Below are 27762 nucleotides of genomic sequence, written 5' to 3'. Positions count from 1 at the left end.
GGGAGGCCCCAACAATGCAGAGTTAAAGATAAGATACAAAATTGTAAAATATAAATGATGACAAGAGGAAGAAATACACAGCGAATAACAAGTAAAAATAACATGGCTATATATAAGGAGTAGAAAATAAAATGTATATATACAGGGAGTATCAGTATCCAGTTGATGTGCAGGGGTACTAGGTAATTGAGGTAGCCATGTACTGTACATATACAGTGCATTTGGAAAGTATTCAGACCTGAACTCAATTTCGAGTCTCATAGCAAAGGGTATTATTCTGTAGTAAACCTAGTAAAACTCACGGACGATTAGTTAAGCTTAAACGGGGCGGCAGCGTAGCCTAGTGGTTAGAGCGTTGGACTAGTAACCGGAAGGTTGCGAGTTCAAACCCCCGAGCTGACAAGGTACAAATCTGTCGTTCTGCCCCTGAACAGGCAGTTAACCCACTGTTCCTAGGCCGTCATTGAAAATAAGAATGTGTTCTTAACTGACTTGCCTAGTAAAATAAAGGTTAAAAAAAATTACAAAAAAATAAACCAAGTTCATTCAACGGCATAAGACAAAGACATGGTTCCACCAGTGGTAGTATTAATACCCCAACCACTTAATACTACCACTCGTCCTTTTCTCGAAATATGACATTGTTGTTGCTAGGCAGGAAAGTATGTGATGCGGGCCATAAAAATGTTCATTCTCCCTTAATGTGACCTGATCTGACCTCTGCCCCCTTCCACTAAACCACATCTCTCCATCCCTTATAAGTGCCTGCCACGTGATTGCACTTCCTTTACTCAATACATTCCAAGCTTACAGGTAACCATTCACTTCTGGTGTGGAAACTATTTTCAATATTTCAATAGGATACCTGATAATTAACAATATTTCAAGTTTGTAGTCAGAACTCATCAGTGGTGTTGATGAGGATTTTTATTAGTACATTTTAGAAGAAGTCTAATGTAACAAAATGTGGAAAAGGGTAAGGGGTCTGAATACTTTCCGAATGCATTGTAGGTAGGGGTAAAGTGACTAGGCAACAAGATAGATAATAGACAGTAGTAGTAGCAGCAGCATACACTAGTAGCAGCAGCATACACTACCGGTCAAAAGTTTTAGAACACCTACTCATTTAAGCGTTTTTCATTATTTTTACTATTTTCTACAGTGTAGAATAACAGTGAAGACATCAAAACTATGAAATAACACAAATGGAATCATGTAGTAACACAAAGTGTTAAACAAATATATTTGAGATTCTTCAAATTGCCACCCTTTGCCTTGATTACAGCTTTACACACTCTTGGTATTCTCTCAACCAGCTTCATGAGGTAGTCACCTGGAATGCATTTCAATTAACAGGTGTGCCTTGTTAATTTGTGGAATTTCTTAATGCTTTTGAGCCAATCAGTTGTGTTGTGACAAGGTAGGAGTGGTATACAGTGAGGAGAAAAAAGTATTTGATCCCCTGCTGATTTTGTACGTTTGCCCACTTTATTTGCCCACTGACAAATACATTTATTATATAAATGGTAGGTTTATTTGAACAGTGAGAGACAGAATAACAACAAAAATATCCAGAAAAACGCGTGTCAAAATTTGTATAAATTGATTAGCATTTTAATGAGGGAAATAAGTATTTGACCCCCTCTCAATCAGAAAGATAACAAAGTGTCTTTCATACAGGTAACGAGCTGAGATTAGGAGCACACTCTTAAAGGGAGTGCTCCTAATCTCAGTTTCTTACCTGTATAAAAGACACCTTTCCACAGAAGCAATCAATCAATCAGATTCCAAACTCTCCACCATGGCCAAGACCAAAGAGCTCTCCAAGGATGTCAGGGACAAGATTGTAGCTCTACACAAGGCTGGAATGGGCTACAAGATCATTGCCAAGCATCTTGGTGAGAAGGTGACAACAGTTGGTGCGATTATTCGCAAATGGAAGAAACACAAAATAACTCTCAATCTCCCTCGGCCTGGGGCTCCATGCAAAATCTCACCTCGTGGAGTTGCAATGATCATGAGAACGGTGAGGAATCAGCCCAGAACGACACAGGATCTCAAGGCAGCTGAGACCATAGTCACCAAGAAAACAATTGGTAACACACTACGCCGTGAAGGACTGAAATCCTGCAGCGCCCGCAAGGTCCCCCTGCTCAGGAAAGCACATATACATGCCCGTCTGAAGTTTGCCAATGAACATCTGAATGATTCCGAGGACAACTGGGTGAAAGTGTTGTGGTCAGATGAGACCAAAATGGAGTTCTTTGGCATCAACTCAACTTGCTTGGAGGAGGAGGAATGCTGCCTATGACCCCAAGAAACCATCCCCACTGTCAAACGTGGAGGTGGAAACATTATGCTTTGTGCGTGTTTTTCTGCTAAGGGGACAGGACAATTTCACCGCATCAAAGGGACGATGGACGGGGCCATGTACCGTCAAATCTTGGGTGAAAACCTCCATCTCTCAGCCAGGGTATTGAAAATGGCAATGACCCAAAACACATGGCCAAGGCAACAAAGGAGTGGCTCAAGAAAAAGCACATTAAGGTCCTGGAGTGGCCTAGCCAGTCTCCAGACCTTAATCCCATAGAAAATCTGTGGAGGGAGCTGAAGGTTCGAGTTGCCAAACGTCAGCCTCAACCGTAATGACTTGGAGAAGATCTGCAAAGAGGAGTGGGACAAAATCCCTCCTGAGATGTGTGCAAACCTGGTGGCCAACTACAAGAAACATCTGACCTCTGTGATTGCCAACAAGGGTTTTGCCACCAAGTACTAAGTCATGTTTTGCAGAGGGGTCAAATACTTATTTCCCTCATTCAAATGCTAATCAATTTATAACATTTTTGATAAAAAAAATTGACATTGATATTCTGTCTCTCACTGTTCAAATAAACCTACCAATAAAATAACAAACTGATTATTTATTTGTCAGTGGGCAAATGTACAAAATCAGCAGGGGATCAAATACTTTTTTCCCTCACTGTACAGAAGATAGCCCTATACCGCCGCAGGGAAGGAAGACCCATAGTTACTCTGCTGCAGAGGATACGTTCATTAGAGTTACCAGCCTCAGACATTGCAGCCCAAGTAAATGCTTCAGAGTTCAAGTAACAGACATATCTCAACATCAATTCTTCAGAGGAGACTGTGAATCAGGCCTTCATGGTCGAATTGCTTCAAAGAAACCACTACTGAAGGACACCAATAAGAAAAAGAGATTTGCTTGGGCCAAGAAACACGAGACTGGTGGAAATTTGTCCTTTGGTCTAGAGTCCAAATTGGCGATTTTTGGTTTCAACCCCCGTGTCTTTGTGATACGCGGTATGGGTGAACGGATGATCTCCGCTTGTGTATTTCCCACCGTAAAGCATGGAGGAGGAGGTGTGGGGGTGCTTTGCTGGTGACACTGTCATTGATTTATTTAGAATTCAAGGCACCCTTAACCAGCATGGCTACCACCGCATTCTGCAGCGATACACCATACCATCTGATTTGCGCTTAGTGGGACTGTCATTTGTTTTTCAACAAGACAATGACCCAACACACCTCTAGGCTGTGTAAGGTCTATTTGACCAAAAAGGAGAGTGATGGAGTGCTGCATGAGATGACCTGGCCTCCACAATCCCCTTACCTCAACCCAATTGAGATGGTTGGGATGAGTCGGACCGCAGTGAAGGAAAAGCAGCCAACAAGTGCTCAGCATATGTGGGAACTCCAAGACTGTTGGAAAAGCATTCCAGGTGAAGCTGGTTGAGAGTATGCCAAGAGTGTGCAAAGCTGTCATCAATGCAAAGGGTGGCTATTTGAAGAATCTCAAAAACAAATCAAAATATATTTTATATAACACTTTTTTGGGTTAGTACATGATTCCATATGTGTTATTTCATAGTTTTGACGTCTTCACTATTATTCTACAATGTAGAAAATAGTCAAAATAAAGAAAAACCCTCGAATAAGTAAGTGTTCTTAAACTTTTGACCGGTAGTATATGTGGTGAGTTTGAAAGTGTGTGTAATGTGTGTTTGGGCATATGTTGTGTTGGTGTAAGTATGTGTGAGTGTGTGGGTAGAGTCCAGTGTATGTGCATAGTCAGTGCAAGAGTTAGTGCAAAAAAGGGTCAATGCAGGTAGCCATTTTGAATAGCTATTTAGCAGTCTTTTTTTAGAAGTCTTATGGTTTGAGAGTAGAAGCTTTTCAGGGCCCTGTTGGTTATAGACTGTGCGGTAGTAGAGAGAACAGTCTATGGCTTGATTCTTTGACAGTTTTGGGCCTTCCTCTGACACCGCTTGGTATAGAGGTCCTGGATGGCAGGGAGCCCGGCCCCAGTTATGTAATGGGGCATACGCACTACCTCTAGCGCCTTGCTGTCTGATGCCAAGCAGTTGCAATACCAAGCAGTGATGCAGCCAGTCAAGATGCTCTCGATGGTTTAGCTGTATAACTTTGTATTTATTTTGTATTTTATTTATAAAAATGGTACCCCGTTTTCTCCCCAATTTCGTGGTATCAAATTGTTTAATAGCTACTATCTTGTCTCATAGCTACAACTCCCATACGGGCTCGGGAGAGACGAAGGTTGAAAGTCATATGCGTCCTCCGATACACAACCCAACCAAGCCGCACTGCTTCTGAACACAGCGCGGATCCAACCCGGAAGCCAGCCGCACCAATGTGTCGGGGGAAACACCGTGCACCTGGCAACCTTGGTTAGCGCGCACTGCGCCCGGCCCGCGTCAGGAGTCGCTGGTGCGCGATGATTTGGCCCATGCCAAATCTTTTCAGCTCCTGAGGGGGAGGAGACGTTGTTGTGCCCTCTTCATGACTGTGTTGGTGTGTTTGGACCATGGTATATCCTTAGTGATGTGGACACCGAGGAACTCTCAACCCGCTCTACTACAGCCCTGTCGATGTGAACGGGTGTGTGCTTGGTCCTCCGTTTCCTGTAGTCCACGATCAGCTCCTTTTGTCTTAATGACTTTGAGGGAGAACTTGTTGTCCTGGCACCACACTGCCAGGTCTCTGACCTCCTCTCTATAGGCTGTCTCATCGTCATCGGTGATAAGGCATACCACCGTTGTGTCGTCTGGAAAACTTAATGTGTAAACAGTCAGTACATGAGGGGACTAAGCATGCACCCCTGAGGGGCCCCCATGTTGAGGGTCAGCATGGCTGATGTGTTGTCGCCTACCCTCACCACCTGGCGGCGGCCCGTCAGGAAGTCCAGGATCCAGTTGCAGAGGGAGGTGTTCAGTCCCAGGGACCTTAGCTTAGTGATGAGCTTTGAGGATACCATGGTGCTGAACGCTGAGCTGTAGTCAATGAACAGCATTCTCACGTTGGTTTGACACAGTATATATCTGTCTTTCTCATCCCCCCAGGCCGCTCTCCCCAGGAGAACTTGGTTCCATGTGACGTGCTGCTGCTGAGAGGGCGCTGCATCGTGGACGAGGCGATGCTGACGGGAGAGTCAGTTCCTCAGATGAAGGTCAGACATACGGGAAGCCTGTCCTATACTAGATAACAACTATGTAAACCAATGCAGTCTATCTGGACAATATACAGTGCCTCCGGAAAGTATTCAGACTTTTTCCACATTTTGTTGCGTTACACAGCCTTATTCTAAAATGGATGTAAATAGTTTTTTTCCTCATCAATCTACACACAATACCCCATAATGACAATGCAAAAACAGGCTTTTAGATATATATAAAAAATGTATATATTTGTATATATATTTTATATATATATATTATATATATATAATATATAATATATATATAAAAAATGTACATAAGTATTCAGAACCATTACTCAGTACTTCAAGTATTCTTGGGTATGATGCTACATGCTTGGCACACCTGTATTTGGGGAGTTTCTCCCATTCTTCTTTGCTGATCCTCTCAAGCTCAGGTTGAATAGGCAGCGTTGCTGCACAGCTATTTTCAGGTCTCTCCAGAGATGTTCGATTGGGTTCAAGTCCGGGCTCTTGCTGGGCCACTCAACGACATTCAGGGACTTGTCTCGAAGCCACTCCTGCATTGTCTTGGCAGTGTGCTGAGGGTTGTTGTCCTGTTGGATGGTGAACCTTCGCCCCAGTCTGAGGTCTTGAGCGCTCCAGAGCGCTCTTCGTCAAGGATCTCTCTGTATTTTGCTCTGTTCATCTTTACCTCGATCCTGACTAGTCTCCCAGTCCCTGCTGCTGAAAAACATCCCCACAGCATGATGCTGCCACCACCATGCTTCACCGTAGGGATGGTGCCAGGTTTCCTCCAGACGTGACATTTGGCATTCAGGCCGAAGAGTTCAATCTTCGTTTCATCAGACCAGAGAATCTTGTTTCTCATGGTCTGAGAGTCTTAAGGTGCCTTTTAGCATACTCCAAGCATGCTGTCAAGTGCCTTTTACTGAGGAGTGGCTTCTGTCTGGTCACTCTACCATAAAGGCCTGATTGGTGGAGTGCTACAGAGATGGTTGTCCTTCTGGAAGGTTCTCCCATCTCCACAGAGGAACTTTAGAGCTCTGTCAGTGACCATCCGGTTCTTGGCCACCTCCCTGACTAAGGCCCTTCTCTCCCGATTTCTCAGTTTGGCTGGCCGGCCAGCTCTTGGAAGAGTCCTGGTGGTTCCAAACTTCTTCTATTTAAGAATGATGGAGGCCACTGTGTTCTTGGGGACCTTCAATGCTGCAGAAATGTTTTGGTACCCTTCCCCAGATCTGTGCCTCGACACAATCGGAGCTCTACGGACAATTCCTTCGACCTCTTTGCTTGGTTTTTGCTCTGACATGCACTGTCAGTTGTGGGACCTTATATAGACAGGTGTGTGCCTTTCCAAATCATGTCCAATCAATTGAATTTGGTGGACTCCAATCAAGTTGTAGAAACTTCTCAAGGATGATCACTGTAGATTGTCAAAACAATGGGAATGTTACTATAGATCATTCATAAAGACTTCATAAGCATAGAATATCAAAGATGCTCCACAAATCATTTATCAAAATTATATGCTTTCTAAATCATAGGCTCTATTTATCCTTTAAAATACGTTTTTAATTTGATATTCCACCATGTTGTGTGTTTAGGAGCCGGTGGAGGATCTGGACCCAGAGAGGGTATTGGACCTCCAGGGTGATGCCCGCCTCCACATAATCTCTGGTGGGACCAAGGTGGTGCAGCACAGCCCCCCGCTCCGTGCCACTGTAGGACTCAAACGTCAGTTCCTACCTACTGTTTAGTATATTATTCACTTATAAGGCAGAAATGTCCTGCATTTTTTGCACTTTGAGATTAACAGTTCTAATTATAAAGCACTTTAAATCTATATTTAGTTATCCCTTATCAATGTAAAAACAAATCTATATTTTAGATCAGTTATGTTTCAACTGTCATCTCCCTCAGCCTCAGAATAGATGGATTGAATCTGCCCTTGTATCTATCTTGTCTCACTAAGAGCAAATTATTATAGTTTGTTTTTCTTCTTTTTCATTTTTCTGCAGCTGTGGACAATGGCTGTGTGGCTTATGTGTTGAGAACTGGATTCTATACCTCTCAGGTGAGGGGCTGCTGCCCTTGACTACCGAACTTGTCCAATAAGGACCACATGTTTTCATTTTCTGTTGCAAAATGTTTTGCTACGGTGTTCAGTAATGAATACAACCCTGGTGTTGTTATCCACGCCTGTCTTCAGGGTAAACTGCTGAGGACCATCTTGTTTGGAGTGAAGAGGGTGACAGCCAACAACTTGGAAACATTCATCTTCATCATCTTCCTCCTGGTGTTTGCCATCGCTGCTGCTGGCTATGTGTGGGTGGAAGGTGAGGGATGCAGTGAACAACGCAATGAAATCAATCAATTAAATGTGTTTTATAAAGCTCTTTTTACTTCAACAGTTGTCACAAAGTTCTTCACAGATACCCATTCTAAAACCCCATGGAACAAGCAATGCAGAGGCAGAAGTACAGTTGGTCCTACTTAGAGCATTTCTCCATTATACAGTTTGTTTATATCTTGGCGGTAGTTTATTAGCCAAGAGACAATTTAAGGAGATAATATTTTATTCAATTAACATTTTTACTGAACATTGACAGTCTTGCCGAAGGGCCCTATTCACAAAAAAACCAAACATAACCTATTAAACACAAATTCCTCCTTTATAAAATGTTATAAAACAAGTTGTTGAAATAGGCCCTGAGGTCAGGAGAGAGCTGCAGGTTTTTCCTGATTACATGCAGTATAACTGTCTTTTTTATTATTATTAATAATAATAACAATATATGCCATTTTAGCAGATGCTTTTATCCAAAGCAACTTACAGGCATGTGTGCAAACATACTGCATAGCTTTCTCTGTGTGAGTAACTATTACTAAAAACTCAGCAAAAAAAGAAACGTCCCTTTTTCAGGACCCTGTCTTTCAAAAATAATTAGTAAAAATCCAAATAACTTTACAGATCTTCATTGTAAAGGGTTTAAACAACCGTTTCCCATGCTTGTTCATTGAACCAGAAACAATTAATGAACATGCACCTGTGGAACAGTCGTTAAGACACTAACAGTTAACAGACGGTAGGTAATTAAGGTCCCAGTTATGAAAACTTAGGACACTAAAGAGGCCTTTCTACTGACTCTGAAAAACACCAAAAGAAAGATACCCAGGGTCCCTCATCTGTGTGAACTTCCCTTAGTCATGCTGCAAGGAGGCATGAGGACTGCAGATGTGGCCAGGGCAATAAATTGCAATGTCAGTACTGTGAGACGCCTAAGACCGCGCTACAGGGAGATAGGACAGACAGCTGATCGTCCTCGCCGTGGCAGACCACGTTTAACAACACTTGCAAAGGATCGGTACATCCGAACATCATACCTGCGGGACAGGTACAGGATGGCAACAACAATTGCCCGAGATACACAAGGAAAGCACAATCCCTCCATCAGTGCTCAGACTGTCTACAATAGGCTGAGAGAGGCTGGACTGCGGGCTTGTAGGCCTGTTGTAAGGCAGGTCCTCACCAGACATCACCGGCAACAACGTCGCCTATGGGCACAAACCTACTGTCGCTGGACCAGACAGGACTGGCAAAAAGTGCTCTTCACTGATGGTTTTGTCTCACCAGGGGTGATGGTTGGATTCGTGTTTATCGTCGACGGAATGAGCGTTACACCGAGGCCTGTACTCTAGAGCTGGATCGATTTGGAGGTGGAGAGTCCGTCATGGTCTGGGGCGGTGTGTCACAGTATTATCGGACTGAGCTTGTTGTTATTGCAGGCAATCTCACGTTGTGCGTGAGACATCCTCCTCCCTCATGTGGTACTGCAGGCTCATCCTGACATGACCCTCCAGCATGACAATGGCACCAGCCATACTGCTCGTTCTGTGCGTGATTTCCTGCAAGACATGAATGTCAGTGTTCTGTCATGGCCAGCGAAGAGCCCGGATCTCAATCCCATTGAGCATGTCTGGGACCTGTTGGATCGGAGGGTGAAGGCTAAGGCCATTCCCCCCAGAAATGTCCAGGGACTTGCAGGTACCTTGGTGGAAGAGTGGGGTAACATCTCACAGCAAGAACTGGCAAATCTGGTGCAGTCCATGAGGAGGAGATGCACTGCCGTACTTAATGCAGCTGGTGGCAACACCAGATACTGACTGTTGCTTTTGATTTTGAACACCCCTTTGTTTAAGAACACATAATTCCATATCTCTTAGTCACATGTCTGTGGAATCTGTTGAATCTTATGTTCATACAAATATTTACACGTTAAGTTTGCTGAAAATAAACGCAGTAGACAGTGAGAGGACGTTTCGGTTTTTTTGCTGAGTTTAGTTGTGTAACTGTCTCTGTGTGCTCTCCCCTGCAGGAACTAAGGACCCTAGCAGGAACCGGTATAAGTTGTTCCTGGAGTGTACTCTCATCCTGACCTCCGTGGTTCCACCTGAGCTCCCTATAGAATTGTCTCTTGCAGTCAACACATCCCTCATCGCTCTGGCCAAGCTCTGTGAGTCAGCAGTGTGTGTGTGGTGGGCGGGGTGGTATGTGGATGTATGTGTTGTGAAAGTGGTTATGAAACTGGCATAGTAATGTTTGTAGTACTTAATGATGCCAGTCCACCTCGCTGTTCTGTTATTTGACTCACCCCTTTCTTTTTTCTCCCTTGCTTAGATGTGTTCTGCACTGAGCCCTTCAGGATCCCATTTGCAGGCAAGGTGGAGGTGTGCTGCTTTGACAAGACGGGCACCTTGACCAGCGACCATCTGGTTGTGCGGGGGGTCGCAGGACTCAGGTACACTCTCTTTTTTTAGATTTCTTTGTTGCAAATTTTCCAAAGACTGACTGGACCTGATGATATTAAGACGTTTTAAAGGCTTCCTAATGGCATCATAATGCATTGTAACGGTCTGGGTTAAGTAAAGTGTCTACCAATGCCCTTATGCACTGGTGTCATACTGTGAGTATTGTCATATTGAGGAGTGACATTTAAAGAGAAACTGACACATTTTTACCATGAATTAATCATATTAAAATCTTTGGAAGAATATGAAGTACGTTTTTACATTTGTTTGTTAACCTTTTCTAAACTCCTCCAGAGAAGGGAAAGAAGTGATGCCTGTAACAGAGATCCCAGTGGAAACGCATCGGGTGGTTGCTACTTGTCACTCACTGGTTACCCTTGACGACGGACAGCTGGTAGGCGACCCCCTGGAGAAGGCCATGCTCACTGCTGCTGACTGGACCCTCACTAAAGGTGTGTGTGTGTGTGTGTGTGTGTGTGTGTGTGTGTGTGTGTGTGTGTGTGTGTGTGTGTGTGTGTGTGTGTGTGTGTGTGTGTGTGTGTGTGTGTGTGCACACGTGTGCACACGTGTGTACCTCAGGATTTCTGCTCTGTCTCCTCTTTGTACACCAGAAGTGAGAGTGTGTGTGTGTCTCCATATGTTTGCATCATCTCTACCCTTCTGTCCCTCTCTCTCCGTGTGGTGTAGATGAAAAGGTGTTTGCTCGCGGTATAAAGACCCCAAGCCTGAAGATCCACCTGCGGTTCCACTTTGCCAGTGCTCTGAAGAGGATGTCCGTCCTCGCCTCCTATGAGAAGCTGGGCTCCACTGACCTCTGCTTTGTCTCCACTGTCAAAGGAGCTCCAGAGACACTCAGGGACATGGTAAAAATCATTGTTTTAAATAGAATACTAACATTTTAAATGTATAATTTAATATACAGTTGAAGTCGGAAGTTTACATACACCTTACCCAAATACATTTAAACTCAGTTTTTCACAATTCTTGACATTTAATCCTAGTAAAAATACCCTGTCTTAGGTCAGTTAGGATCACCACTTTATTTTAAGAATGTGAAATGTCAGAATAATAATAGAGAGGATGATTTATTTTATCACATTCCCAGTGGGTCAGAAGTTTGCATTCACTCAATTAGTATTTGGTAGCATTGCCTTTAAATTGTTTAACTTGGGTCAAACGTTTCAGGTAGCCTTCCACAAGCTTCCCGCAATAAGTTGGGAGAATTTTGGCCCATTCCTCCCGACATAGCTGATGTAACTGAGTCAGGTTTTTAGGCCTTCTTGCTCGCACACGCTTTTTCAGTTCTGCCCACAAATGTTCTATAGGATTTAGGTCAGGGCTTTGTGATGGCCACTCTAATACCTTGACTTTGTTGTCCTTAAGTCATTTTGCCACAACTTTGGAATATAGGTCGACCGATTATGATTTTTCAACACCAATTATTGGAGGACCAAAAAAGCCAATACCGATTAATCGGACGATTTTAATTTTTTATTTACATTTTTTGTAATAATGACAATTACAACAATACTGAATGAACACTTATTTGAACTTAATATAATACATCAATAAAATCAATTTAGCCTCAAATAAATAATGAAACATGTTCAATTTGGTTTAAATAATGCAAAATCAAAGTGTTGGAGAAGAAAGTGAAAGTGCAATATGTGCCATGTAAGAAAGCTAACGTTTAAATTCCTTGCTCCTAACATGAGAACATATGAAAGCTGGTGGTTCCTTTTAACATGAGTCTTCAATATTCCCAGGTAAGAAGTTTTAGGTTGTAGTTATTATAGGAATTGTAGGACTATTTCTCTCTATACGATTTGTATTTCATATACCTTTTAACTATTGGATGTTCTTATAGGCACTTTAGTATTGCCAGTGTAACAGTATAGCTTCCGTTCCTCTCCTCGCCCCTACCTGGGCTCGAACCAGGAACACATTGACAACAGCCACCCTCGAAGCAGCGTTACCCATGCAGAGCAAGGGGAACAACTACTCCAACTCTCAGAGCGAGTGACGTTTGAAACGCTATGAGCGCACACCCCGCTAACTAGCTAGCCATTTCACATCGGTTACACCAGCTTAATCTCAGGAGTTGATAGGCATAAACAGCGCAATGCTTGAAGCACAGCGAAGAGCTGCTGTCAAAACGCACGAAAGTGCTGTTAAAATGAATGTTTACGAGCCTGCTGGTGCCTACCACCGCTCAGTCAGACTGCTCTATCAAATCATAGACTTAATTATAACATAATAACACACAGAACTACGAGCCCTAGGTCCTTAATATGGTGGAATCCGGAAACTATCATCTCGAAAACAAGACGTTTATTCTTTCAGTGAAATACGGCACCGTTCCGTATTTTATCTAACGGGTGGCATCCATAAGTCTAAATATTCCTGTTACATTGCACAACCTTGTTACGTACAATTCTGGCAAATTAGTTCGCAACGAGCCAGGCGGCCCAAACTGTTGCATATACACTGACTGCGTGCAATGAATGCAAGAGAAGTGACACAATTTCACCTGGTTAATATTGCCTGCTAACCTGGACTTCTTTTAGCTAAATATGCAGGTTTAAAAATATATACTTCTGTGTATTGATTTCAAGAAAGGCATTGATGTTTATGGTTAGGTACAGTCGTGCAACGATTGTGCTTTTGTTAAATCATCCCTCGTTTGGCAAAGTTGGCTGTCTTTGTTAGAAAGAAATAGTCTTCACACAGTTTGCAATGAGCTAGGTGGCCCAAACTGCTGCATATACCCTGACTCTGTTGCAAGAGAAGTGACACCATTTTTCCTAGTTAATATATATTCATGTTAGCAGGCAATATTAACAAAATTTGCAAGTATAAAAATATATACTTGTTTATTGATTTTAAGAAAAGCATTGATGTTTATGGTTAGGTACACACACAGTCCTTTTTCGCGAATGCCACCACATCGATTATATGCTACGCAGGACACGCTAGATAAACTAGTAATATCATCAACCATGTGTAGTTAACTAGTGATTATGATTGATTGATTGTTTTTTATAAGATAAGTTTAATGCTAGCTAGCAACTTACCTTGGCTTTTTACTGCATTCGCGTAACAGGCAGGCTCCTCGTGGAGTGCAATATAAAAAGGTGGTTAGAGCGTTGGACTAGTTAACCGTAAGGTTGCAAGATTGAATCCCTGAGCTGACAAGGTAAAAATCTGTCGTTCTGCCCATGAACAAGGCAGTTAACCCACCGTTCCTAGGACGTCATTGAAAATAAGAATGCGTTCTTAACTTCTTATGGCTGAGATCCCGTTACCGGGAGCGATATAACAACATCCAGTGAAAATATAGGGCGCCATATTCAAAAGAACAGAAATCTCATAATAAAAATTCCTCAAACATACATGTATTTTATATCGTTTTCAAGGTAGTCTTGTTGTTAATCCCACCACAGTGTCCGATTTCAAATAGGGTTTACGGGGAAAGCACCACAAACTATTATGTTAGGTCACCAACAACTCACTAAAATACACAGCCAATTTTACCAGCCAAAGAGAGAGAGAAAAAGCACAAATGGAGATAAAATTAATCACTAACCTTTGATAATCTTCATCAGATGACACTCATAGGACTTCATGTTACACAATACATGCATGTTTTGTTTGATAAAGTTCATATTTATATCAGAAAATCTGAGTTTTACGTTGGCGCGTTAGATTCACTAGTTACAAAGAAATCCAGTGATTTTGCATAGCCACATCATTCAACAGAAATACTCATCATAAATGTAGATGATAATACAAGTTATACACATGGAATTATAGATATACCTCTCCTTAATGCAACCGCTGTGTCAGATTTTTTAAAAACTTTATGGAAAAAGAAACCCATGCAACCATCTGAGACGGCACTCAGAAGTAAAAACACCACAGCCGCAAAGATGGCGTCAAACATAAACAAGAAATGACATGATAAATATTCCCTTATCTTTGATGATCTACATCAGAAAGCACTCCAGGAATCCCAGGTCCACAATAAATGTTTGTTTTGTTCGAAAATGTCAGTTATTTATGTCCAAATAGCTTCTTTTGTTAGCGCGTTTGGTATACATATCCAAACGCTAATTCTGGTCAGCGTTATATCGGATGAAAACTTCCAAAAATGATATTACCGTCGAAGAAACATTTCAAACTAAGTACAGAATCAATCATTAGGATGTTTTTAACATATAGCTTCAATAAAATTCCAACCGGAGTACTCTCTTACTGTCTTCGTGAGCAATGGAACGCAAGTGACTACCACGAGGAATAAACATGATCAGAAATTGGCTGACTGCCAGACACCTGACCTATTCTGCTATCATTCACTCCCACAACATCATAGAAGTCTCATTATAATTTCTATTGATGGTTGACATCTAGTGGAACCCCTAGGCAGTGCAAAATCATTCATATCTCAAGGGGATTTCATTGGGGACTCTGAATACATACAAAGCTCAGATTTCTGACTTCCTGTTTTGATTTCAACTCAGGATTTTGCCTGCTATATGAGTTCTGTTATACTCACAGACAACATTCAAACAGTTTTAGAAACTTTAGAGTGTTTTCTATCCAATACTAATAATAATGCATATATTAGAAACTGAGACTGAGGAGCAGGCCGATTAATCGGTCGACCTCTACTTTGGAAGTATGCTTGGAGTCATTGTCCATTTGGAAGACCCATTTGGGACCAAGCTTTAACTTCCTGACTGATGGCATGAGATGTTGCTTCAATATATCCACATAATTTTCCTGCTTCATGATGCCATCTATTTTGTGAAGTGCACCAGTCCCTCCTGCACCAAAGCATCCCCACAACACGTGTTTCACGGTTGGGATGATGTTCTTCGTCTTGCATGCCTCCCCATTTTTCCTCCAAACATAACGATGATCATTATGGCCTAACAGTAAAATTTTTGTTTCATCAGGCCAGAGGACATTTCTCCCAAAAAGTACGATCTTTGTCCCCATGTGCAGTTGCAAACCATAGTCTGGCTTTTTAATGGCGGTTTTGGAGCAGTGGCTTCTTCCTTGCTGAGCGGCCTTTCAGGCTATGTTGATATAGGACTCGTTTTTACTGTGGATATAGATACTTTTGTACCTGTTTCATCCAGCATCTTCACAAGGTCCTTTGCTGTTGTTCTGGGATTGATTTGCACTTTTCACACCAAAGTATGTTCATCTCTAGGAGACAGAACGCGTCTCCTTCCTGAGAGGTATGATGGCTGCGTGGTCCCATGGTGTTTATACTTGCGTACTATTGTTTGTACAGATGAACGTGGTACCTACAGGCATTTGGAAATTGCTCCCAAGGATGAACCAGACTTGTGGAGGTCTAAAAAAAATCTGTGGTCTTGGCTGATTTCTTTTGATTTTCCCATGATGTCAAGCAAAGAGGCACTGAGTTTGAAGGCAGGCCTTGAAATACATCCACAGGTACACCTCCAGTTGACTCAAATTATGTCAAGTAGCCTATCAGAAGCTTCTAAAGCCATGACATAATTTTCTGGAATTTTCCAAGCTGCGTAAAGGAACAGTCAACTTAGTGTATGTAAACTTCTGATCCACTGGAATTGTGATGCAGTGAAATAATCTGTCTGTAAACAATTGTTGGGAAAAGTTACTTGTGTCATGCACACAGTAGATGTCCTAACCGACATGCTAAAACTATAATTTGTTAACAAGAAATTTGTGTCATGTTTGAAAAATGAGTTTTAATGACTCCAACCTAAGTGTATGTACATTTCCTGACTTCAACTGTATCTTTATGGTCAATATAATACATGTCTACTGTACTACACTTCACATACAAGTACATCATCTCAGTGTTGAGTAGATACGTCACTGCTGCAGTTACAACCTGCTTATTACACTTTCTTTGTGTCATTATCATTATTCTAACCATTTGTTTGTTTCTATAGTTCTCAGAGTGCCCAGCCAGCTATGATCAGGTGCACAGGGAGATGTCCCGAGAAGGGGCCAGGGTTCTGGCCTTGGGATACAGAGAGATCGGACACCTCAGCCACCGACAGGTAACTCTGCCTGTCCTGTTTAATTCACCTACCTGTCCTGTCCTATCTAACTCAGGGTTTCTCAAAGTTTTTGTGGCTGGGGACCCCTTTTGTGATAACAAATTCATCAGGGACCCCCTCATACACCTCCGCTGTCTTCAACCAGGATCTCAGCGATCACTGCCTCATTGCCTGTATCCGCTACGGATCCGCAGTCAAACGACCACCCCTCATCCATGGAGAACAAGAGCACCTCCTCCCAGCTGCCCACTGCACTGAGGCTAGGTAACACGGTCACCACCGATAAATCCATGATTATCGAAAACTTCAACAAGCATTTCTCAACGGCTGGCCATGCCTTCCTCCTGGCTACTCCAACCTCGGCCAACAGCTCCCCCCCCCGCACTACTCGCCCAAGCCTCTCCAGGTTCTCCTTTACCCAAATCCAGATAGCAGATGAAAGAGCTGCAAAACCTGGACCCGTACAAATCAGCTGGGCTTGACAATCTGGACCCTCTATTTCTGAAACTATCCGCCGCCATTGTCGCAACCCCTATTACCAGCCTGTTCAATCTCTCTTTCATATCATCTGAGATCCCCAAGGATTGGAAAGCTGCCGCAGTCATCCCCCTCTTCAAAGGGGGAGACACCCTGGACCCAAACTGTTACAGACCTATATCCATCCTGCCCTGCCTATCTAAGGTCTTCGAAAGCCAAGTCAACAAAAAGGTCACTGACCATCTCGAATCCCACCGTACCTTCTCCGCTGTGCAATCTGGTTTCCGAGCCGGTCACGGGTGCACCTCAGCCACGCTCAAGGTACTAAACGATATCATAACCGCCATCGATAAAAGACAGTACTGTGCAGCCGTCTTCATCGACCTTGCCAAGGCTTTCGACTCTGTCAATCACCATATTCTTATCGGCAGACTCAGTAGCCTTGGTTTTTCTGATGACTGCCTTGCCTGGTTCACCAACTACTTTGCAGACAGAGTTCAGTGTGTCAAATCGGAGGGCATGCTGTCCGGTCCTCTGGCAGTCTCTATGGGGGTGCCACAGGGTTCAATTCTCGGGCCGACTCTTTTCTCTGTATATATCAATGATGTTGCTCTTGCTGCGGGCGATTCACTGATCCACCTCTACGCAGACGACACCATTCTGTATACTTCCGGCCCATCCTTGGACACTGTGCTATCTAACCTCCAAACGAGCGTCAACGCCATACAACACTCCTTCCGTGGCCTCCAACTGCTCTTAAACGCTAGTAAAACCAAATGCATGCTTTTCAACCGTTCGCTGCCTGCACCCGCACGCCCGACTAGCATCACCACCCTGGATGGTTCAGACCTAGAATATGTGGACATCTACAAATACCTAGGTGTCTGGCTAGACTGTAAACTCTCCTTCCAGACTCATATCAAACATCTCCAGTTGGCTTTCTATTCCGCAACAAAGCCTCCTTCACTCACGCCGCCAAACTTACCCTAGTAAAACTGACTATCCTACCGATCCTCAACTTTGGCGATGTCATCTACAAAATAGCTTCCAACACTCTACTCAGCAAACTGGATGCAGTTTATCACAGTGCCATCCGTTTTGTTACTAAAGCACCTTATACCACCCACCACTGCGACCTGTATGCTCTAGTCGGCTGGCCCTCACTACATATTCGTTGCCAGACCCACTGGCTCCAGGTCATCTACAAGTCCATGCTAGGTAAAGCTCCACCTTATCTCAGTTCACTGGTCACGATGGCAACACCCATCAGTAGCACGCGCTCCAGCAGGTGTATCTCACTGATCATCCCTAAAGCCAACACCTCATTTGGCCGCCTTTCGTTCCAGTTCTCTGCTGCCTGTGACTAGAACGAATTGCAAAAATCGCTGAAGTTGGAGACCTTTATCTCCCTCACCAATTTCAAACATCTGCTATCTGAGCAGCTAACCGATCGCTGCAGCTGTACATAGTCTATCGGTAAATAGCCCACCCAATTTACCTACCTCATCCCCATACTGTTTATATTTATTTACTTTTCTGCTCTTTTGCACACCAATATCTCTACCTGTACATGACCATCTGATCATTTATCACTCCAGTGTTAATCTGCAAAAAAAATTGCCTACCTCCTCATGCCTTTTGCACACAATGTATATAGACTCTCTTTTTTTTCTACTGTGTTATTGACTTGTTAATTATTTACTCCATGTGTAACTCTGTGTTGTCTGTTCACACTGCTATGCTTTATCTTGGCCAGATCGCAGTTGCAAATTAGAAATTGTTCTTAACTAGCCTACCTGGTTAAATAAAGGTTAAATAAAAAAATAAAAAATAAAAAATAATCAGAACACAACTCACGTGAGATAAAAAATAGCATACAATGAGTTTTACTATGACTTCAGTATTACATGGCTGGACGAACAAAATCTTGGGCCCTGAAAGACCTGGCTCTTAGCATCGGAGAGAGAACTTTGGTTTTCAAGTAACTTTCCTGCAATTCTACACATTTTGTCATGTGGCAGAGATAATTGTTGTTGCAGCTTTAAAGCTAATATCCTTCAACGCTACATATTTTTCCATGGGGCAGAGAGAAAAACGTATACATTTTAAGGATTAAATGACAGTGCACTTGTGTAAAAAAATAATAATAATAATAATAATACATTTGGGGGAATAAAATAAGTATTGAGTGAGAAATGGATAATTGGTGGAGTACTGAGGATACCAATATCCCTGTTAGCCTCCCAGGCCCATGTTGCCCATGTTTAAGAACAAATTGTAGATGAATAATATTACATTGTATTGTATTGCACTCTCCATACTTATTCCACGGATCCCTTCGTCAAAAATTGTTACATTTTGTTGTTGTTAGTAATATTTTTTTCATAAAATAAACGTTTATTAGGTACACCACCCTGTTCACGAAAATAGATCGTTATATAAAGCAGGCTTCGAGGCGTTTAGTTGAACGTTGGAATGGGCAAAACGAGTGACCTAAACGACTTTAAGCGTGGTCTGATCAGCGGTGCCAAGTGCGCCGGATCCATTATCTCAGTCATGACCGCCCTCCTGGCCTTTTCATGCACGACAGTGTATATGGTTTACCGAGAATGGTGCGACAAACAAAAAACATCCAATTAGCGGCAGTCCTGTGGTCGAAACGAGCTCGATCGTGAGAGTGGTTGAAGGAGAATGGCAATTATCTTGCAAACTATCAGGCGGGCCACAAACAGGCAAATAACGGCGCAGTGCAACAGTGGTGTGTAGAACGGCATCTCAGGACGCACAACTCGTTAATCCTTGTCACGGATAGGCTGTTGCTGCAGATGACCACCCAGATGACCACTTCTATCAGCTAAAAATAAGAGGCAGTCTTCTACGGATGTGGATTTCTGGATCTCTCCAACTCTATTCGCAAATAAAGTTTGATATCCATAGCTGTCTCTCTGGATTGCTCCCAACACAGTTTGACTGTTGTTGCAGGAATTAAATTCCTCTTTTTTAATACCCAATTAAAATCAAACACTTTGTCAATTCATAAGCATATGTATGCCCCTTATTAGTATAAAAATGGACAGAGCCTAGTCTTAAAGTCAAACAGCAGCCTTTATTCACGAGAGTACTGCTCCTTACACATTTTACCACAGGTTAGAAACTTAAAATGACGTCATTAGTTTCAAGACCAACCCGTGCCATCTCCGTTCTAGTACAAAGGCTGTATGGTTCTCACATCGTCTCCCCCTATTAAGTTGATATATGACTAAGCTTAGGACAGCTGGTGTAGATAAGCCTTCTAGCCAGTCTGGTTATAAGTTCATTAATTTCTACCATGGTACAGACAGTCATTGTTCTAATTCTTGATTATATTTGCACACATTATATTCAGTACTAAGATTAAAAAGATAATTCATACATATACAGTAACATAATAGTATTCTGATTAGTACATATAGAGTAACATAACAGTATTCTGATTAGTCAGTCCTGATTGAAATGTATACATAATTAGTCATCATTGATAAAAATCCCCTTAACACTGTCCAGTAGATGGAGCCATCGTTCAATTTCTATTCGACTGTGCTTTTCAACGTACTTTCGAAGTTGTGCTGCATAGACAGCACCAGAGATTTCAGCTTTTACTGGTTCTCCCTTTTGGTCCAATGGTGTGAGCTTTGCTTTGGATTCAACCAGTCTGACTTTGATGCCTTGCTGGGTCTCCCATCTTAAGTACACTACGGCTCCATAGCTCTTGTCACTTCCATCAGCGAATGTTATTCCCCAAGGTTTTCCAATCCAGTTGACTGGTGTGAGGCTTCTGTGAAAGGTGATTTGGCCAAGACGTGTGTATTCCTCAAATAATTGGATGGCTTCTTCCCTCAAATTTTCAGACAAAAGACTGTCCCAAGTGTCTCGGGTCAGAGTTTTGCCTCCAGCTTCCTGAAACGCCTTTCTGACAAGAATGGCACCCTTTTGTTTGGCAGATGTGACGAGGCCTATTGGGTCATACAGGCTAGCTACCTCGCTCAGCAGTTCTCTTCTCGTCAGTGGGATTGGAGTTTTCCCTCTCACCTCTTCATCAAGGAGATTTTGGCCGACTCTCATTTTCTTTTTCCTCTTTGAGAAATTGATTGAAGTCATGAGGTACAGTTTATCCTCCTCAACAAGGTATCCAACTCCAAGGGCTTTATTGTCTCCTTCCCTCATTTCGTTTGGGAGAATGTGTGCTGTGCTTGACTGTGCTCCTTGTTCTGCTGGTACGATCTCCTGCCTCCCACTTTGATCTGACTGGACCCAGGGCTTGAGGAAGAAGCCACCTGCCTTCAGGAACTCTTCAACCCTTTTGGTGTTCTGGTCCAGCTTTTACAAGTCATTATGGGAAGTCAGGATGTCATCGACATAGGTATCCTCTTCAAGGATCCTACGTTCCTCCTCCAGGTGAGCAAACATGGGCAGTTTGGCTGTCTCTCTCATAGCCAATTGCGCAATGCACCCTGCTGGTCGATCGCCAATGTTGACTCTGGTGATCGCATACTCTTCAATCTCTTCCTCCTCAGTGTCTCTCCAGAGAAATCTGTGGAGGTGCATCTCCAGGTCTTCCAACCACACAGAATTGTACATTTTCTTAATGTCGCCGAGGGCAGCATGGACGCCTCTCCTGAACCTGAGTAGTACTGCTCGGATTGGATTGAGGACATCAGGCCCTTTCAGCAGAAGGTCATTCATGCTGACCCCTCTAACCTTCTGGCTGCTGTTCCATACCAGTCGCACAGGTGCTGTGAGAGAGTGCGGGTTTGGCGCCACCAAGTGGCTGACATACCATACTGGCCCCTTCCAGCTGGCAATGAGCTCTTTGGTGAGTTTCTTCGCTGCTCTTCTCTCCACCATTTCATGGACTTGAGCTGTGTATGCTATTCTCCACTCTGGCTCTTTTTTGAGATGCTTTTCTGTTCTCAAGAAGGTGGCTTCCACCCCACTCCTGTTGTCAGGAAGGGAACTTGGATCTTGAATCCAGGGGTATTTTGTGTCCCAGTGGGGTTCATCGCTGTGAGCATCTGCTTTGATGTAGGTGAGGCCTTTCCTTATGATCTCCAGCTCTCTTTCCTCACTCAGAGTCATTTCCTTGCCTCCTGGTTGACAGTTGCCGCACCGGCATCCTCCACACTTTGGGTCGCAAGCTGCTCCAATGCTGTCCCATTTCCACCAATCCAAGAACTCTCTGCGAGCAACTGTGCCTTTGGTTTCAGCTGTGAACAGCTTAGCTATCTCTTGATACTTGACAGCGGTTGCTCTCATGGATCGAGCAAAGTGTGTTTCAGACCTGTGTGCGGCTATATCCACTTCTTCAAACAGATCTGGATGTACTCCACCAGCGGGCCAGCGGGCCTTCCCACAAGACAAGGTCTCCAATCACCTTCACTCTTTGCGGAGCAAGTCTTCCTTCGCGGTGGCTTATCAGTAGCTCAATACTCTCCGGTCTACTCAGATCTCCTAGATTGACTTCTGGGAAGAACTTCTTGAGTTGCTCAGGTTTGATGACTCTGTGGATGTTGGCAATTTCATTCAAACCATAGCACATAAGCTCATGAGCTCTTTCCGTGCCTATGGGCGTTTTGACCCTCACTCTGAGGAGATATCTTCTGGTTCTAATCTTCATGGCCATTCCTCCGACTCTATGAACGACTAAAGTGATGTTTTCACTTCGAAGATTTAATCTTCTGGCAGCTCTGTGAGTGATGTAGTTTGTGTCCAATGCCAAGTCGATCAGGGTTCCAATTTTTTTGTCCTGCATTGGTAGTTACCTTGAGCAGCATTAGAATAACTGGAAATTCTTCTACTGCACTTGACTCAGTCAGTCCCAGCTAATTCTTTTCGACACAGTTTGTTTTCGCAGTGATGTTGGTGAATGCTTTCTTGAATTTCTCTGCCATCTCTGGGGAGAGCTTAGATACAAATTCCTCCTGCTCCTCTGTACGCGTATACCTGCTCACATTGGATTGTCTTCTGTCTGAGCCACTCCTCTTGAAATCTCCCTTCAGACAAAGAAAGAAATGGTCTTTCTTACAGTCTCTTTTCCTGCACAGGTAAGTGTCTTTGCATTCATCATCTTCTCCATGACAGACCAAGCACCTCTTGCAGGCCCCCATCCTTTCTACAGCATCCAACTTTTCCACAGGCTTCAGTTCTTTGAAACGCTTGCAAAATAAGATCTTTTCTCTATGCTTTTCATCTCCACAGACAACACAGACACTTTCCTTGTGGAACGTGTGGACGCATATTTTCTCTCCACACAAGCATATTTCTTTTCTGGCTTTTCACTCACTCCCAGCTGCTCTAATTTTTCAAGAATTTCCTCCTGTGTTTTCAGGAATTTAAGAAGGTTCTCAAAGTGATTGTCCGGCGTGACATTATTCCTCGGGTTAACCATGAAGACAAGCCAATCTCGCTTGATGTTGTCAGGTAACTTACTTTCTATGGATTTGATCACCAGAGGGTTGTTGATGGCTCCTGTGCCTCCAAGCTCTGTGAGATCATCCAGTGCCTTCTCTATAGTTTGGATCATGTCGATAACTTTCCTTGGCTGATTTGCTCTTAAAGCAGGATTTTTCTCCAGATCCTCAATTATCTCCAAGGCAATTGTAGACTTGTTTCCATACCTGTTCTCAAGCACCCTGAACATGTCCTCAGCAGTATTGTAAATAGACAAACGGAGGTCTCTGCACATTCTCTCATCTACACTGGCAAGGAGTTGGATCTTCTTTACTTCGACTGAGCCTGTTGGTTCCCCCTGCTTCTGTAGACTCTCCCAGTCTCTCCTCCATCGATGGAAATTCCTTTTATACCCACTGAACCTGGGTAAACAGGTTGGTTTTATTCTCAGTGTCGGCTGTGGAGCTGGCACGGGAATCTGCGGCACTCTCCCTCTGTCTTTATCCTCTTCTGCAATTCTTTGCGCTGTGAGAAATCCTGCCCTCCTTGCTTCAAGGTTGTTTCTGAATGCTTTCAGATCCTTTACTCTGGCTTCCAGCCATTATTTTTCTGCGACTGGAATCCACATCTCCCACTCTGCTAGGCTTGTGATTGCATCTTGGACTTGTGCCTTCGCACCATCCCACCGTAGCTCGAAGCCATCTCTATTTACAGCAATAACAGGTATTCGAGCAACTCCATCACAGGCGGTCTCAGCTTCTTTGATTGCAGACTTCACCTCGTCCTCCCCGTATCTAGGCCATAGGTTGGACTGGATCATCCCCCTGACCTCATCCAATCGTACTTCGCATTCTTGGAATGTCTTCTCAAGTTCAGTCTGCTGCTGCTTGCTCAGGTCAGCTTCTTCACCCTCATCGGTTTCAGCTTCAACGTCTGCCAGAAGTCCAGCCCTGTATTCATAATTTGTCTCACTGACCTTCCTTGCCTCCGACGTGAGCTTCTTGAACTCCTCTCGCAGTTCGCTCTTAGTCATGTGTTTTGCACCTCTGCTAAGGAAGTTTGCTTGCTTGGTAAAAGCACTCTTAGCCAAATGTCTTTCTTGCTTCAGCTCCTTCACCGTTTTCTTGCAAAAGAAGATATTTTCAGTGTCTCTCCAGAGAAATCTCTGGCTTCCAGCCGTTCTTTTGACAGAGTCAGGATTTGGTGTAAGCAGCATGAATCTATGGCCCCATTCTGCCTAGTGTCAACAGTACAGGCTGGTGGCATGGTGTAATGGTGTGCGGAATGTTTTCCTGGCACACGTTAGGGCCCTTGAAACTAATTTATCAAAATTTCCATTCCCCAAAGAATTCGGGCTGATCTGGAGGTGAAGGGGGGGTCTGACTCGATACTAGATGGGTGTACCTAATTAACTGCCCTGTCCTGTCTAACTCACCGGTCTTGCCCTGTCCCCTCTAACTCACCTATCTCACCTACTTGTCCTGTCTAACTCACCTACTTGTCCTGTTTAACTCACCTATCGGTCCTGCCCTGCTCTGTGTGAGGGGATGAGTTTCCCGAAAGCCTCATACCCCTTGGCATGGCACGCTATTTCAATACTCTCAACAACCCAGCCGCTCAGCCGAGAGAGGGGGTAGGGTAGTTCTGGGTCTTCGAGATAAATAAAGTACCACGTTAGCTACAAGGCTTTCGTGAACCTCAGCCAAGCAGTTAGTTGAGGGTGTCTCTCTTTTACAGAAGGGGTTGGTTGTTTGTGTGACTGGGTGCTTTGTGGCTGTCTGTACAGGTGCGGGAGGTGACTCGTGATGCTCTGGAGTGTGACCTGCAGTTTGCCGGCTTCATGGTCGTCTCGTGTCCCCTGAAGACCGACAGCAAGGCTGTCATTAAAGAGATCCAGGAGGCATCGCATCATGTGAGCAGGCTGTCTCAAAATACACACGCACGCTCACACACATTGACACAGATTACTATTATTACTATAATATCAGGCACATCCATGCACGCAGTCACTGTCACGCGCACACACACACACACACACTACACACCACACATACACATAACCCTCCTCTCCTCTGTCTCTCCCTCAGGTGGTGATGATAACAGGCGACAACCCTCTAACAGCGTGCCATGTGGCCAGAGAGCTCCACTTCATCCAGAAGGAACACACACTCGTACTGCAGGCCAGACCCAACCAGGGTATGGCACACTAAGAGCCAATTTATGCTTGATCTGAAAACTGTCCTGTCGGTTTTCACTCCAACCCTAATCTAGTGCACCTGATTCTAATAGCTGGTTGATAAGCTAAATCAGGTTAGTTACAACTGGGGTAGGACAGAAAACAGACAGGATGGTAGCTCTCCGAACATGGTTGGAGGGCTCTGTACTAGACTAATCTACAGACTAATGCACTGATGATATAACCATGTGATTGTTGTAATGAAGGGATCTTTAGTGGACTGTGCATGTGTTGTAGACCTGGGTCAAATGCATATATATTATACTTGAGCTGCGCTTGATCTACTTCGCCCCAGTGCAATGAAATAATATGCAAACCAAATCAAGCGCACCTTAAGTACTTGAGACTATTTGACATAATATGTATGTTTTTAACCCAGGTGTAGTGTGTTGCTTTTTTAAGAATGCACTATAATACGGTAACTTGTGCCGTTGTTCCTTCCAGGTGAATGGCAGTGGGAGTCTATAGACGGCAGTGTGTGTGTTCCGCTTCCCCCGCCATCCGTCCCCTCGTTGGTTCATCAGTATGATCTGTGTGTGACGGGGGAGGGGCTAACCAGACTGACCAGTGACACCCGGTTGCTCCACGCCCTCCTGCCACATGTCCGGGTGTTCGCACGGGTCAGCCCTAAACAGAAGGTCAGTCTTCTTGCCTCCATGTAGACGTTAGCTAAGTCAGAAATGGCACCCTACTATTTTTCTAGTGCACTACTTTTGACCAGGGCCCATAGGACTCTAGTCAAAAGTAGTGCACTATACAGTACAGGGATTAAATAGGCTTAAATTTTGGACACTACCACTGAATTCTATTTTTGTGTCAATAAAGCTTTGTTCGATTTGATTACCCTTCAATTCCAATTGTTCTTATTTTACTCCATTTTTGTTGATGTAATGAATTTATTAGATTATAAAAGATAGACTACATATATTCTTGAGTGTACAAAACATTATGAACACAGGCTCTTTTCCAGGTGAATCCAGCTGAAAGCTATGATCCCTTATTGGGGAGTGTAGATGAAGGGGAGGAGACAGGTTAAATAAGGATTTTTCAGCCTTGAGACAATTGAGACGTGGATTGTGTATGTGTGCCATTCAGAGGGTGAACGGGCATGACAAAATATTTAAGTGCCTTTGAACGTGTTAGTAGGTGCCAGACGCACTGGTTTGTGGTTTTTCATGCTCAGCAGTTTCCTGTGTGTATCAAGAATTTCGGGGGTGCAACTCAATATTAGGAAAGTGTTTTTCGGGTTTTGTACACTCGGTGTACAACCAACACACTCAAGAACTGGCGGTACATTTTGAGGCTAGTTTTGTGCTAACTGTGTGTATTCTTATTGTGTTGCAGGAGTTTGTAATCACTAGTCTTAAAGGATTGGGCTATACAACATTAATGTGCGGAGACGGGACCAATGACGTCGGAGCACTCAAACACTCTCATATCGGTGAGGTCACTCGACATGTCAAAGCTGTGCACAATATTCAGCAACGTTAACGGACACACCTGTCTTAGACCATGATATCTTCAATTCAACATTTAAAATCTATACCATCCTCTTATCAAAAACAATGTCGCTATATGTGAGTCATTTTGTGACCATTCTCTCTCTCTCTCCCCTCCCTCTCCCTCCCTCCCCCTACCCTCTCTCCTTCCCTCCCCCTTTCCCCCCATCAGGTGTGGCTCTGTTGGCCAACGCTCCAGAGCGTATGCCTGAGAGGAGGAAGAAGGGCAGAGAGAAGGAGACCCCAGCAGCCGACTCCAGACCCTCCCTACCTCCGGTCACCAGCTCAGGGGTCAAACTGACCTCCAGGGCAGCCAGGCAAAGGGTCATGGCCCAGAGAGAGGAGCAGCTAGCCGCACAGAAGGTGGTGTGTGTGTGTTTGGGTAGGGAGGGAGGGAGGGAGGGAGGGAGGGAGGGAGGGAGGGAGGGAGGGAGGGAGGGAGGGAGGGAGGGAGGGAGGGAGGGAGGGAGGGAGGGAGGGAGAGGTGATTGTGCGTGTTGTTAACCATTTGGTGTTAATTCTGTTGTAGGAGAGGATTAGTCAAGTCTTAAGGGAGCTGGAAGAAGATCAGATACAAGTAGTGAAACTGGGAGATGCCTCCATTGCTGCCCCCTTCACCTCCAAAGTATCCTCCATACAGTGCAGTGAGGAACAAACATATACATAATCAATACACATTTTTATTTTTTAATAAAATGTGTGTTTTTGTTTACACCCACACTGTATACAAACACAAATTAACACTCACTCACTCACTCACTCACTCACTCACTCACT

At 43.8% G+C, this 27762-nt stretch overlaps 1 protein-coding gene across 2 annotated transcripts in view; it reads left to right on the top strand.

The window, feature by feature from the left end:
* LOC109898268 (manganese-transporting ATPase 13A1) overlaps positions 1-27762 on the top strand; it is a 44001-nt gene that overhangs the window by 10340 nt on the left and 5899 nt on the right. Inside the window, exons 6-20 of one of the 2 annotated variants that reach the window (XM_020493168.2) lie at positions 5379-5485; positions 7081-7210; positions 7495-7550; positions 7686-7812; positions 9853-9990; positions 10155-10275; positions 10580-10737; positions 10973-11148; positions 16237-16347; positions 25037-25162; positions 25338-25446; positions 25931-26124; positions 26831-26927; positions 27158-27348; positions 27515-27629. In XM_020493168.2, the coding sequence (XP_020348757.2) occupies positions 5379-5485; positions 7081-7210; positions 7495-7550; positions 7686-7812; positions 9853-9990; positions 10155-10275; positions 10580-10737; positions 10973-11148; positions 16237-16347; positions 25037-25162; positions 25338-25446; positions 25931-26124; positions 26831-26927; positions 27158-27348; positions 27515-27629 (1956 nt within the window). Of the gene's footprint in view, positions 1-5378; positions 5486-7080; positions 7211-7494; positions 7551-7685; positions 7813-9852; positions 9991-10154; positions 10276-10579; positions 10738-10972; positions 11149-16236; positions 16348-25036; positions 25163-25337; positions 25447-25930; positions 26125-26830; positions 26928-27157; positions 27352-27514; positions 27630-27762 lie in introns of both variants that reach the window. The other variant, XM_031833833.1, reaches the window with a different exon arrangement.

This window comes from Oncorhynchus kisutch, linkage group LG10 (assembly GCF_002021735.2).
Source record: "Oncorhynchus kisutch isolate 150728-3 linkage group LG10, Okis_V2, whole genome shotgun sequence".
In the NCBI taxonomy this organism is placed as follows: Eukaryota; Metazoa; Chordata; class Actinopteri; order Salmoniformes; family Salmonidae; genus Oncorhynchus; species Oncorhynchus kisutch.
This window is presented reverse-complemented; position numbering and strand designations above follow the sequence as displayed.